The sequence below is a fragment of the Phoxinus phoxinus genome (genome assembly GCF_949152265.1).
Source record: "Phoxinus phoxinus genome assembly, chromosome: 14".
Lineage (NCBI taxonomy): Eukaryota > Metazoa > Chordata > Actinopteri > Cypriniformes > Leuciscidae > Phoxinus > Phoxinus phoxinus.
The window spans coordinates 24,896,478-24,910,979 of record NC_136889.1 but is presented as its reverse complement, the minus strand read 5'-3'; the positions used below and the strand labels follow the sequence as shown (position 1 = coordinate 24,910,979).

At 38.7% G+C, this 14,502-nt stretch overlaps 1 protein-coding gene across 1 annotated transcript; it reads left to right on the top strand.

Annotated features, from left to right (window-relative positions):
* The first annotated feature begins 9,686 nt into the window (after positions 1–9,686).
* On the top strand, positions 9,687–14,227 carry calm2a (calmodulin 2a (phosphorylase kinase, delta)). Its single transcript, XM_079635278.1, has 6 exons — positions 9,687–9,810; positions 10,769–10,799; positions 12,694–12,837; positions 12,919–13,025; positions 13,102–13,237; positions 13,499–14,227. Exons 1-6 carry the CDS (start codon positions 9,808–9,810, stop codon positions 13,525–13,527), a joined length of 450 nt encoding a protein of 149 aa, XP_079491404.1. The 5' UTR covers positions 9,687–9,807; the 3' UTR covers positions 13,528–14,227.
* Positions 14,228–14,502: the final 275 nt, after the last annotated feature.

Genomic DNA, 14,502 nt, shown 5'->3' with positions numbered 1-14,502 from the left:
AACACCCTCATTCTGTGTGTTAATTCTGGGTGTTAATGCATAGCATCAGCAAATGTAACCCTCATGTTCTGTTGTGGACTCTTAGGGCTTCTGCATTGTTGTGACTGACTTTATAAATACAATTGTAGCTTGTAAAAAAATATTTATTTTGAGATTCATTTTATTTTACCTCCAGATTATTTTAAATCGGTCTTCTGAATAGAGTAGTCAGACATTATTGACAGATTAACCCATCAGTTGTAACACAAATCATACATGCACTTTTATAATAAAAAAATTTAGTTTTAGTAACTGTTTCTGTTTGAGTTCAGTTAATTCAAATTAAAATATTTGCATTTATTCATCTTTTATATTTATTCTTTAAGACGCCAAGCAAAAGTAATATGATGGGCACTATCATAAATCCGGCTCAATGTGGTGCCAGGCACGACTCAAGTGTTTTTTTGCTAGTTTCGTCGTTAAAGCAAAAGTGGATTCGGACACGCAAGTGCACTTGCGCCGTGCGCGTTAGACCATGCTCTTAAATCGTTAAAATCATTACAATAGGGCCCAATGTTTTCATGGAGGTTTTTTGACGTGTGTTATCAAGATTAGGTAAAGCCTTGAAGTTTCAACCTAACACAGCCTTAGGGTCTCTGAGACCCAAAAGAGAACATGAGCTTCTAACTTTTCTGAGAGGAGAGAGGCTTTTGCATGCAAATCTATCATTGTATTGCATAACATAAGAGGTGTAACCGGGGCGGAGGACTGTCCTCTATGTTCCAGCTTTTCAGGTTACCTAAACAACTGGCTTCTATTCACAACCCTTTTTCCATTCAGTAAGACTCATTATTTTGTGTCTTGTTGACACCCATTCTCTCTTTTTTTGTTTGTTTATAGTGACATTGTTAATGGTATGACATTATATCACCTGGGAGTGAAGCCTTGTTGAATCTGGAGCATTTGCCACACAGAAGCAGTAAACTCTTAAAGAAAAGAGCTATCAGCTGCCCTTAAGGTCCTGCCTTTGGACTCTGCACTTTGCAAGCGTTTATCTCCCAGTCATAAAACTATAAAGTTTAGGATGTGAACTAAGCTCTTTCATGCTCTGGCCTTATCTCCCCTCTACGTCATTTCTGCAAGCCCTCGACTTGCTTTTTGCCAACAATTTAATCCAGAGTTGGGCTCCGAGTAATGCTGAGTACAGCTTTTCAATCTAAGTGTAACAGTGCAGTTAAGAAACTGCATGAATCCAACAACATCTGGCTGTAAATCTTACCGAACTCAAGGGTGAAAGTACTTATGCTGTTTTAAACGACCCACATGGCTATTTGACGCACAAGAGTATAATGGCATTAATAGACTCTCACAACTCTTGAATTGTGAGCAGGCATATCAATGACGAAAAGTATGTGTTTTTGTAAAGAGTTTTATAGATATCAAGGCCACAAATTAAGAATTAATTCCCACAACCTCTTTATGTGGCAACGTTGTAATAATTTGTTCTTAATTTTAGGTAAATCGGGGCCATTTTGTAGTAATTTTAGTTACAACATGACCACATTGTAGTAATTTGTTTCTTTATGTTAGTTCTCATTTTAATCTGGTTACTGTAAGCCTTGGCCATGATTTAAATTGCCCGTATTATGCTATTTTAAAGGTTCCTAATTTTGTTTTGGAGGTCACCTACAACAGGTTTACCTGCAGCATCACCTCATTTCTCAAAGAGTCTGAAAATAGTTTATTCAAACTCTCTAAATCTATCCTTTCCATGAGCCTATCTTCTCTAATTGGTCAGATGTCTTCTCATAAACAACGTGAACCAAACTCTTCCAGGCCTCTAACTGTGTTTGAGGGTGGGTCAAAGTAGACGTTGTTGTTTTTTTGTGCACTTTGTTCTGCGAAACTTTGCAGTCGTTTTACATTCACAAACAGCTATTACACACTGCATGAAAGGTAATATTTAAAAAAGCATAATGGGGCACTTTAACTAAAACGAGGCAACAAATGAGCTAATTTGTGGCCATGAATATTAAACAAGGGAAGAAATTAGTGCAACATGTATCTAAAATGAGGGAACAAATTAATAATTCCAATGGATTGCAGATTAAAATTTGCCATTGGTTAAATCTGGTACATAGCATCAATTGAACACCTTTTATGTTTAATATTGTACATGGTCCCCTCCAAAAAAAAAGAATTGATAAAAATAATTAATTATTGGCCACAATATATTTTTTGTCGCCTGCAATGTCATCCATATTTGGCTCCATATTTTTGAGACGTTGTCACATTCTGCCTTTGTTAACGTTCATTTTCATGGACTTTAGTTTGTTTCTCTAATTTACCTTTTTCCTGTGTTCCTTTGTTCCCCCAAGTCATTAGTTGCCATTAATTTCACAATCACACCTGTTAGTCCTTGTGTTCATTATCATTGTGTATATAAGTTCTTGATTTCTTTCTGTTCATTGTTTGTGTTAGTGTTTGTGCTATGCATGCTGTCTCGTTGAGTTTACTTGGACTGGATTACCAATTGCTTGGTTTACAAGTTACTTTCTTAATAAACTTTTATTTTGAACCTACATTGAACTAAATTCCTTTGTCTATCTTCATCATCTTTGGATTAAATGTTACAGGAGAGGTATGTTATTAAAAATGCTACATGCATATCTAAATCATTTAATAGCATGGTACAAACAGGTACAAAAGTGCCTCGTTAGAACACTGTATGTTCCTGTAAGAGCTAAACATCCTCATACGCCCCTGAAAACCAACTCTATCCCCTCCAGCATGAGCAGGCTTCATAAATTAAAGACGACACAACCTCCAGTTACACAAGCAGACATCTACACCCAGACACCTGCTCTGGCCTCAGTATCCACACCCAGCCCTTTGTTGAAGACTCCAGCAGTGAACAGAACCGAGTGCACCATATAGTTCTCAGCATTTTCCCTTAACAGGAGAAGTCCGTTGCTTATTTCCTGTAAAGAGGTGTTCTGCAATGTCTTTTGAATGCCTTGCCCTGTATAGACTTGCCTTGACTTGCCTATTAACGCTCAAGGTATGAGGGTTGTCTTTTGAGCTTTAGATCTGGAAAGATCTGGAATGTTCTAATGCAGATAAAGCCTCCTTTCATTGAAGTGCCACAGTTCTACGTGCTTTACAAGAGAATATTTGAGCGCTGAGTGAATAAATATGCTTGAAAAACAGGGAAGAGTGAGTCATTTCAGGAGAACAACACATTTAGAGAAGTATATACATAAACGCCTTGCCTTCACACTCCTGCCCACGTATGGTACCATCACTCATGCACTACTATTGTAGGGCAAACACGTCATGCAGGTTTACGTTCAAACATGCTCACTGCTCACTGCATTAACTTGAAATAGCACGAGATTGGAATTCTTAACACCCACAATGGGCTTCTTCATGACACTATTGCTCTCAAAAGCATAACTTTGACAGATATTATTAGATTTTTATTTATCATTATTTTATCTTCAGACAGTAATGAACAGAGTCACTGATAAGGGTGTTGTTGCGCAGGGTGCCTGTAGCCCTTTCAGTCATGACTATATGTATTTATAGGCCTATAAAAGTCAGCATGAAATGAAAATTCACAATATCTATATTCTAATAATCTTAAAGTAAATCATCCATGCATATGTTTATTTTATTTTTTGTGATTCTTTATTTATTAAACATTTTGTGTGTATAACTATTTACAACAAAGCCCAAGATCCGCCCATAACCGCAAGACTAAATAAAAATAAATCAAATAGATAAATATGACAATATTTATAATATTGTCAGTAATTGGACCAAAACTTAGAAGGATATCAAAGACTTTTTGATAAAGTCTCAATAAGGTCCAACCAAAATTGTATTGTCTTTCTGTTGGCTCCGTGCACTTTAGCTGTGGTACACTCCAAAAGGGCAATGTCCAGCAAATAGGACATCCAGATAGACATAGCTGGGGTAGTTGGTTCCAACCACAGTTTTAGGATGACCTTTTTAGCAGCAGTAAGGACAACGGACAGAATCCTCCTTTGATTGGCAGACAGTGACCATGATGAATCATCCAGCAAAAGAAAAACCAGAGGGGCCTTTTGGATTATGTTGATTTTTTTAAACATTTTGTTGACCTGAATTTTTTTAAATAACTTAATCGTCATGTATGCTGCACTTCACATACTACAACTAACTTCACATAATACAACTAACTGCATCGCATTCAGCCTTCATCCAATCAACAACCAGTTGATAGGACCAAGTCCATGCCTACATTTTCTACTTTTTCGATAATCTATTTGACTTGGATGTACATCACAATATGAAAGAAAATTTCTTTGGCTATTTTCCGTTTCATCGCAACTCTAAAGCAATTTTCATTAAATCTTTATTTTATTAAGTAAATCCATTTGAAGATATACTGTAGACCTTATGTAGCCCCGCCCCTTTTCAGCGCTGCGCTCATTGTCTATTGTCTTCCGGTCTGTATTTTCACATAAATCTTGATGTGCTTATGAACAGCTTGTATCCCAATAAAATCCCTAAGCAAGTTATAGCCATTTATTACAACATTATTATATGCGATTTTCACTGAAAAGCTGGTGTTTTTTATTTACTGACAATGTAGATGTGTCCAAAAAAGTGACTGTTATATACAGGTGCTGGTCATATAATTAGAATATCATCAAAAAGTTGATTTATTTCAAGAATATATTATATACTAATATATTATAGATAGACTCATTACATGCAAAGTGAGATATTTCAAGCCTTTATTTGTTGTAATTTTGATGATTATGGTTTACAGCTTATGAAACCCACAAAATCAAAATCCCAGAAAATTACATGAAATCACAGTAATTACACAGCAATACCATGGTCATTGTCATTGAACCAGGTTTTGGTTCTTTTTGCAGTGCGGGCAGGTGCAAATCCTGCTGGAAAATGAAGGAAGCATGAAGTGCTCTGAAAATGTCCTGGTAGACGGCTGCGTTGACTCTGGATTTAGTAAAGCACAGTGGACCAACCTTTTCTGAGGTCCAAGGTCAACGCAGCCATCAACCAGGAAGTTTTAGAGCGCTTCATGCTTCCTGCTGCTGACCAACTTTATGGAGATGCAGATTTCATTTTCCAACAGGACTTGGCACCTGCACACAGTGCCAAAGCTACCAGTACCTGGTTTAAAGGAGAACTCCGGTCAATTTTAACATTGAGCTCAATTTTTAGTAAATTTGGAGTGCTGTCAATACAGAGAACAACGACAAAAATCGGTGTTGCCTACACTGTGTTATCCTCTTTTTAAAATTTGCACCCTGTTGACTTCAATGGGGCACGTTTTAAACCTGCTTTTGGCATTGTCGAGTACCTCGCGTGATCATAGGTAACTAAACCTATGCGCGCGAACTCGACAATCGACTACTTTGGACTAAAAACAGGAACTAAATACAGGTATGTGCGCTGGCTGATATAACATCATTTTTATTAATATCTTTCACATCTACTGCAGTCAGATTCACTCGTGTTCACTCTGAAGGAATCACTCAACATGGCTGGGCACTTGTAATGACATATCAAAGATGTTAAGAGGCTAAAAGCAGGTTTAAAACGTGCCCCATTGAAGTCAACAGGGTGCAAATTTTAAAAAGAGGATAATACAGTTTAGGCAACACCGATTTTTGTCGTTGTTCTCTGTATTGACAGCACTCCAAATTTACTAAAAAATGAGCTCAATGTTAAAATTGACCGGAGTTCTCATTTAAGGACCATGGTATCCCTGTTCTTAATTGGCCAGCAAACTCGCCTGACCTTAACCCTATAGAAAATCTATGAGGTATTGTGAAGAGGAAGATGTGATACACCAGACCCAACAATGCAGAAGAGCTGAAGGCCACTATCAGAGCAACCTGGGCTCTCATAACACCTGAGCAGTGCCACAGACTGATCGACTCCATGCCACGCCGCATTGCTGCAGTAATTCAGGCAAAAGTATTGAGTGCTGTACATGCTCATACTTTTCAGTTGGCCAGCATTTCTAAAAATCCTTTATTTTTTGTATTGGTCGTAAGTAATATTCTAATTTTCTGAGATACTGAATTTGGGATTTTCATTAGTTGTCAGTAATAGTCATCAAAATTAAAATAAATAAACTTTTTAAATATATCAGTATGTGTGTAATGAATTAATATAATATACAAGTTTCACTTTTTGAATGAATGGCGCATAAGGTCTATAATCCCTGACATGTAATCTAAGGTCAATAATTGGTCTCTATGGGGAATGATGCAATGAATGCTGTGTTGACCAATCAGCATCCAGAAACAGAACATTCAAATTTATAAATAAGAAAAGTCTCATTTAAAAGAGTTGTTAGCAGCAAAGTTACTATATTCACAATTCAGCACAACCTTGAGTGTGCCACGATGATGAAGACTGAATGAAAAATTATAAATGAGGTTTAATAAGCAGGTAATCAGGCGTAACAGTGTTTCCAACACAAACAACAACCGAAAACTGAAAGATCAATCAGAGCAACTTAAATACACAGTGATAATGAGATGATAATGAACAGAACAGGTGATGATTAAATGTGTCCATGACAACTGATACACAAGACAAATAAACACATGTGATTAATGAAAACAAGAAAAAGTCCATGAAAACGGAAACTTACCCGTGACAGAGTGCCTTATTGCTTTTATAAAATTGTTAGGCTTCTACATAATAAATTATTGAAGACAAATTTGCCATCATTAAATATGTTAATTTAAGACACGTATGCATGCGTTAACAAATTCAGAGGCATCTTTCCGCTAGAATTAATAGTCCCTGAAATTGCAGTTTCTCCCATTCATAGTTGTAAATCGTGGGAACTCATTATTCATTCTTTGCTATACGATACACCCCCACCCCAAACACACACAAAAAAAACTGTAAAGCGCAAGGCTCTGTACAAGAACATATACAAATTATGGACTTGAATTGTCTAGGATTGTTTCTTATGGCCAAATAGAGTTCAAAAGCTTATAGCAACGAAATGATTGTACCGGTTGGCTCTATAGCCAGCATGTTGTGTTTTGCAGTTTCTCCCATTATAGTAAATGAGGGATCCATCTTGGTAATATAAAGTCTTATCATGGGTTGAAATGCTGTATTGTCTAATCCAGGACCGGTTAAATAATGCTATTCTGGAATAGTCCTTTAAAGATGCTAATTTCAATGACCGATATTTCAATATACATCCATTTAGTATTTTCTTAAATAAACTCAAATTTATGTCTATTTCTGACCTAAAACATAGTTTTCCTTAGAGACCTGAGGAGGTAGCTGCTATTTTTTAGAAGATTGGAAGCGATGGAAAAGATGATTACATCTTAATATTTAACAAGAGAAATTTTACACAGAAAGCCTTTGTACTGCATACTAACTTGGAGCCATTGTCACAAACATGTTTGTTTCTTCTTCTTAAAGACCGTACATTCATGCTCAGTCTGAATCCAGCTTATCTCCCCCTTGTGATTAATAGCAAGGCCCTTTATGATGTTTCTCCTTTCTTTGCGTAATCTTCTCTATGAGTCGCAATCCCAGTGTAGAAAAGCAGATTTGAATGAATAGACGCCACTGTGTTGAGGATTAGGCAGCAGAGACGGTGGCAAGTGCCAAGTGGACACTGAAGCAGTTACTTATAAGGATCTCTAAATGGTGCGCTTGTGTGTGTATTTGTGCATATGTCTGGGTGCGGATGGTATGCTTCCTGTTTGTGTGTGAATGCTTGCATCCATTTACTATCCATCAACGATTTCACGTTAATTGTGCAATCTGGGAACACACTGCGGTCGGTCTAAAGGGATAGTTCACCCAAAACTTCTCATGATTTAATCACTCTCAACACAGAACAAATATTTTGACTATTTAGTGAAAGTCAATGGTGTCCAAAACAACACTGGACCCCACTGACATTTATTGCATGGGCCAAAAATATGAACCTTATTTTGCTGCGAGGACTGGAACCTATGTTGTGTTATTCTTAAACAACTGACCCCAGAGTTTCCACGCTCTCCCACCTCCAACTTCACTGGGTTTGGTCCAGAGACAGGTGGCCAGTGGGAGAGAGAGCCAGGCAGCCAAGCATAGAGAAGCAGGCCATCAGATACTCATGCATTCAGTGAGTACATACAGGCCTAGCATCTACTGCACGTGTGCCCACAAACCTGCTGCTCCTTATGCCACATCTGACATATCGCTAGATGAGCCTGTCTCAGCTGATGTTACACCCCATTGCACGCACACAACACACCAAAAGCATAAACAGTCACTGTCAGTCCATAACCACAAACTATGGATCTAATACAGTGTCTCCAAAATTGTTCGGTTTAATTGCAATCAAGCCAAATTGTCTTCTACTTCAGGTGATTCATGTACTGTATTAATGGGACCTGAATCATCGGCTTCTAAATGCTTTATTCTTCTTGTCGTATATAAGACGTTGGAGGCAGACATTCTGTAAAGCTTGCAGCAGGCCAGCCTTGCCAAATCAATCTGACGAAGAAATTAAGTGGATTGCACTCCATAACTAATGTTCAAATCCTTTTAACGGAGCGAGAGCGGGTCAACCATTTGTTTTATTTCATTGATTGCATTGAAGGCATAATATTACACGTAATGCTCAGTCTAAACATATGCCCAGCATGTCCATTAAGTCAATTTTTCTGCATGGTGCTGTAACAACTATTGCGAGTGACATGCACCCCACAATATTTGGTTAACCTATATTATTTTTGCTGGTTTATTTATAATAATATATTACATTTGGTCCTGCCAATCTGGTGACATTCTTCCATAATGATTGTAATGAATAATTTGCTCAAATTTAACCAACTTTTTAATTTATTTATTTATTATTAATTGCTTTGATGGCATCATCAAAATACAAATAAAACACCTCTTAACACTTCTTAAATCACTTGATATTAAATGCTTCACTCTATATGAATCCCAATTGCTTATAAGGTGCATCATGATGCAGTGTCAGACATTTTTGTAATCATTGTTTTTTAAATTAATTTATTAATAATTTAATTGTGATTATTATTTATTAATGGGCATTAGCCTATTTGGGCATTGACTTTCAAAAGCAGTTTTCATAGCATCCTGTCAATTATGTCCAGTAGCCTACTTTAAATAAAAAAATATGTACAGGCCTAGACAATATCAAATGTCACATAACAGATAAACAAATGAACAATGTTCTTCAGGGACATTTTTTGTCCAAATATTTTAAATAGTTGCACACATTTGTCACTTTCCATGGCATTCCCGCGTTGAGCCCTGGTTAATATCTAACCCTGATGTGTAGTGATTGAGTCTAGTAGTAGTCGGGAATGCAGCTCTCCTCGGATCTTAGCGAGTGACGCATTGCGGGTACAAATGGACCAATCAGAAGCCGCCTCTCCTGGCCACAACATCCAGTACTGCGATTGACGCATCACACTTTAGCAGAATGTATGACTCCGCTGGTTAGCTAGTTCCACTCAAAACAAGCCCCCCCTCGCTGCAAAGCATACATCTTCGCGATTTGAAGACGTCGCTATCGTATAAAACCCACGGTACTCTTTACTGTATGCTTACGCATCACAATTTTGACATTTTGACGATCGTTTCTGATAGGGAAGGAAGTGTGTTGGCGGATGGAGATAAAGCAGGGGGAGGGGTTTATAAGCGACCATTAAAGGCGCGTCAAGCACTGTATGATTGCATCCTGTTTGTTTGCCAGCTGCGGACTGTTGTTCTGTGTGGAAATACATCTGTTAAAACAGCGCGATGGTGAGTAAAACCTGTTATGTGTCAACGTGACTGTTTATTTGGTGCAAAATGTAGTTATCATAGACTACATATATAAAATAATGAACGTTACAGTCAGTATACAGTTCGTTGGTATTGAATGCATAACGTCATATTATTTTTCATTGAATGTATGGGAGTGTTATGGTTTAATGACTGGTAGTCTTCTTCTTGTGTTTTATATATGTGTATTCATTTAATTCCTTAGGGGAATAACAGTTAAATATTCCATTCTTGCTGTATGAAATAATTTAAAGCATCAGCTTGGAAAAGCTTCATTGATAGCCAGTACCGTTACAGTTTGGGGCACGTCAGCTGCAAATATGGCGCATTTCTCTTGCACACGCTTACGTTTGAATATGGGCTCATGCCTCATTATCAAACACGCGTATGGGAAGCATTGGACGTCTAGTTGTTATTTAATTCAATGTTCTGCTCATGAATAAAGCAGTAACGTTACAAAGACTTTTGTAAAACGGCGGAGAAGGGACTGCGCCACCTTCTGCTGTTAGCATCAAAGGGAAAGTTCACCCCAAAATGAAAATGGTCATCTATTCACTTTCATGTTGTTACCAACCCATACAACTGGTTGACTTTCTTCTTTAGGACACAAAATGGGACGTTAGGCACTGACAGTGTCAGACGACGTTTACTTTAGTTCCATCTGTCCGTCCCCCTAATAATGAAAGTGATTGGAGACTGAGGCTGTCATTCTGTCAAACATGACATTTTGGGGTGAATTGTTCCTTTTTAAATAGAAGTGAATCTGATCCTTTATGATACCTAGGTTTTAAACCCCTAGACATGTCACACCAATATTTAATTTAATGGGTGACCAAGATGGGTTTAATGGTTGGTTCCTAAATGGATTCGATTTGTTTCCACCAGTGCTTCAAATACATCATTGTTCTCAACGTACGTCTTCTCTTTTTCTCTGCAGGCCGACCAGTTGACAGAAGAACAGATTGCCGGTAAGACATTCCCACCTCCCTTCTATTGGCACATGTCAGTGGTGTGGATTCCCGTGGTTTCCCCCTCTCCAACCCCCCCACCCCTCTCTCTCTCTCCGTGGATTTATATTATTTCCTTTTATGGCAAGCCCTGAGACTTGGTCGGGACACATTCCTCAAATTAATGGACAGGTTGTTGTGGTGGGAAGCGTGTAACGCCAGGCTTTAAAACTAAGTGGCTGAGTAATTTCCTGGGGCTTGATGTAGTTTTCGATGAACACACCCTTCTCTGTTGGAGAGAGTTAGCAACTGCAGGCACTGAGGAACAAGGGTGTGTCCCCTGCTCAATATCAATGGCTTTGACATGATGTTACAGTTTCATTGGCTGCTGGTTCGCCTTGAGTAATTTCTGACCTGATATTGCAGATCCTAGCTCATGATGGACTTCTATGCGTTACTTTATTGGGGCATGATGTTCTTAATGTCTTTATAATGTTTCCTTGGTGTTTTGGATCCTTAGGGTAATTTCAATGGTTTATAGGGGTGCACTTATCTCTGTCTCTAATGTAATAGCACACATGTGCTAGAATAATCATTTTAGGTGATCTGAGATTCATATTTCTGGTATCACGTGCAAAGACCACCCTGCAAGATTAATGTTATTTTGAATACTTTGGAAGAAAAATAATAAGAAAACCTCACACTTTCAGGATCAACTGTTTTTTTGACTAATGTTTTTGATCATGGTTGTGCTATTACAGTAAAGAACCTCAAACAGAAATGCTCTGATACCATTTAGGTCATTGTGGTCTGTCTCCATAGCGACAGTGAGGTCATGGTGGTTTATCCATCGAGACATAGTCTCCAAAGTGTGTTTCCCTGGAGATTGTGTGAGGTCACGGCAGTGTTTCCATACTGCCCTGAAATCTAGATCCTATATCCGCTCAATGGGGTCACAGCACTGGATCTCCATATGGTTCAGTGGGTCTCCATAGGAACAGAGTGAGGTCACAGTGCTGGATCTCCATAGAAACGGTGGCTCGGAGTTGATAGTTTGCATAGAAGCAGGGTAAGGTTTCATTTATGCTAGGACAGGCAGTTGTAGCAGCCAGTGGCATTTTTACATAAACCGATGTCACATTTCTTTTTAGAGGGATTGATATCTAGGACTTTTTCCATTGTAGTTCTAGTTTGGGTGTCACGTGTTTTTCCTGTGTGCCTTGCGTAATAAACTGGTAATTACAGACTGCAGATTTTTTCCCACTATACAGTGACTCTTTGCAGTGTTTATTATGAGCAAGGACAAACTGCTTTTTAAAGACCGCCTAACTGTTGTGCTCGGGCCTTGGATTTTAAAGCCATCATGAGACTTAATTTGCAACCTGTTTTATTTCCATAATCAGACTTTTTTTTCTTTTGTTCTGAGTGCAGCAGCGAGAGGAAATGTATACGTCTGGACATGTTGCTACTTAGTAATTGGTTGGACTAAAAGTAGGTGTTACTTTTCAGAATGAAGCCTGGTGGTTGAAAAAGAGAGGATTCATTACGGCAGCCAAAAAGCAGAGTAGCTTCATTGCTATTGCATTTTAATAAAATATTATAAAGGGTTTTTTTTGTTGTTCTTTTAGAATAACAGGCACTGATTATTCGCTCATTAAGACCTGGAAACGCGTGTTAAAGTAAATGGGGTCAATCTTGGTTTACTTTAAAAGCTCTATGGTTGAGCTCAAGCTTCTTTTGCACTAATGTCTGAAAGGGCTTGTTTTGAGAGTGAGTGTAAAGTGTATTTGGGCTTCCCTTCTTTGGAACTGGCCCCACTGGTTCCTCTGTGTGTCTTTTGTGTTCAGTGTTTGTTTATCCTTGGGAGACTCTGTTAATTCAAGATCCTATTCCATTTATTTGTCACCCTTCACAGAATTCAAAGAGGCTTTCTCACTCTTTGACAAGGACGGCGATGGCACCATCACAACCAAAGAGCTGGGCACTGTCATGCGCTCGCTCGGCCAGAACCCGACAGAGGCCGAGCTGCAAGACATGATCAATGAAGTGGACGCTGACGGTAAGGACGGCCACGTGCATCCTCAACCCAAGTGAATGCTAAAAGTTGGGCTTTGTCTGAAGTCTTTCGCTTTCTGTATAGGAAACGGGACGATAGACTTCCCCGAGTTCCTGACCATGATGGCGAGGAAGATGAAGGACACCGACAGCGAGGAGGAGATCAGAGAAGCATTCCGTGTCTTTGATAAGGTAAAGCTTGTCTGGTTCCAGAATAGTGCCACACACAGTCACGTGCAGTCACTGACCTGGATACCTTGTGCTTTAGGATGGCAATGGTTACATCAGCGCAGCTGAATTGCGTCACGTCATGACAAACCTTGGAGAGAAGTTGACCGACGAGGAGGTTGATGAGATGATCCGAGAAGCAGACATCGACGGAGACGGACAGGTTAACTACGAAGGTGAGTTGACTGACAGATTGTGTCCTTGATAAAACGCACAACCACAGCCTATCAGAACATGGTTTGTTTAATATACTGTTATGTGGAGTGGGGTTTTTGGATCACTAAGATTCCAGCACATCACAGAAACCATGCAACCAACAAAATGTCACTCGGCGCAGTCGTGGCTGGTTAGGATATGGTGTCAGGGCGCATCTTGAGTTCATGTAAGAAATCTTGTCATCGTTCAGAAACGGACTAACCCGTTCTATGTCTCCACAGAATTTGTACAGATGATGACGGCGAAATGAAGGCCTTGTACAGATCCTCTCTCTTCTATAAATAATTTGCCTTTTTTCTGTTTAATTTATCTGTAAAATGTTAAGTCCCCTCCCCTTCCTCCTCCCGGCTGTCCAAAGGAACTGCATGTAAACTGCATAGGATCTTCAGTCCTCATGTCCCTTTCTTTTGCTGTCATCGTGTTTTTGGAGTGGCGGTGCGGTTACACGGTCAGGTGCTTGTTGCCGCGAAGAGGGGGTTGTGACGTGCAAAAACGTACACGTCACGTCTGTCTGCCCCCCTCATGCGTAGCAAGAGTGGAGACCTGCCAGCTGGTTGTCTTCTGGCAGCGGCGCTGGCACGGCAACAATGTAGAGGAGTAACTCTGCATGGACTATGGACAAAGTATATAATATATATATAGATATATATGTATATATATATGAAATTTCTCAGCATTGCACTACTGCAAAAAAAATAAAAAGACACGGGTGTATCTACAAGATACTCGTACATAAACTCTTTTTGTATCTGCTGTTCTATACTAAGAACTTGTTTGAATCTTACAGTGCTTTTTAATGTTTTAATCACTTATTCACTTTTTTCTTTCTTTCTTTACTTTTTCTTTCTTTTTCTTTTTTTTTTAAGCCGCTTAATGGCATTGTCATGCCTCAGATAGTCCATTCCAAGTTGTATATTTGTTTTCCAATAAAATTTGACTATTTACCCATATTGAAAAGTTTCTTTGTTTGCCAAGCATCATTTGGCCCTCTGAATTAAAAGCCCTTCTGTTAATCATTATGCATCCCAGAGCTGGTTTTTATAAGTTTGAAATCGCTAACTATTTTACTGAACAGGGTTGTTTACTCTATTTATTGTAATAGTTCAGATTATTCATTTGTACATCATTATACGATGCGTCTCTGAGTCAGCTGGACAAAGTGCTGTGTGTTCACAAGATTGGATTGGGGCGAGGCCTCTGTCAAAAAAAAAAAAGCTCATTAAAG

Coding starts and splice junctions, on each gene's coding strand:
- calm2a (XM_079635278.1), top strand. Junction 12,838..12,918: donor CAATGAAGTGGACGCTGACG/GTAAGGACGGCC, acceptor CTTTCTGTATAG/GAAACGGGACGATAGACTTC. Junction 13,238..13,498: donor CGGACAGGTTAACTACGAAG/GTGAGTTGACTG, acceptor ATGTCTCCACAG/AATTTGTACAGATGATGACG.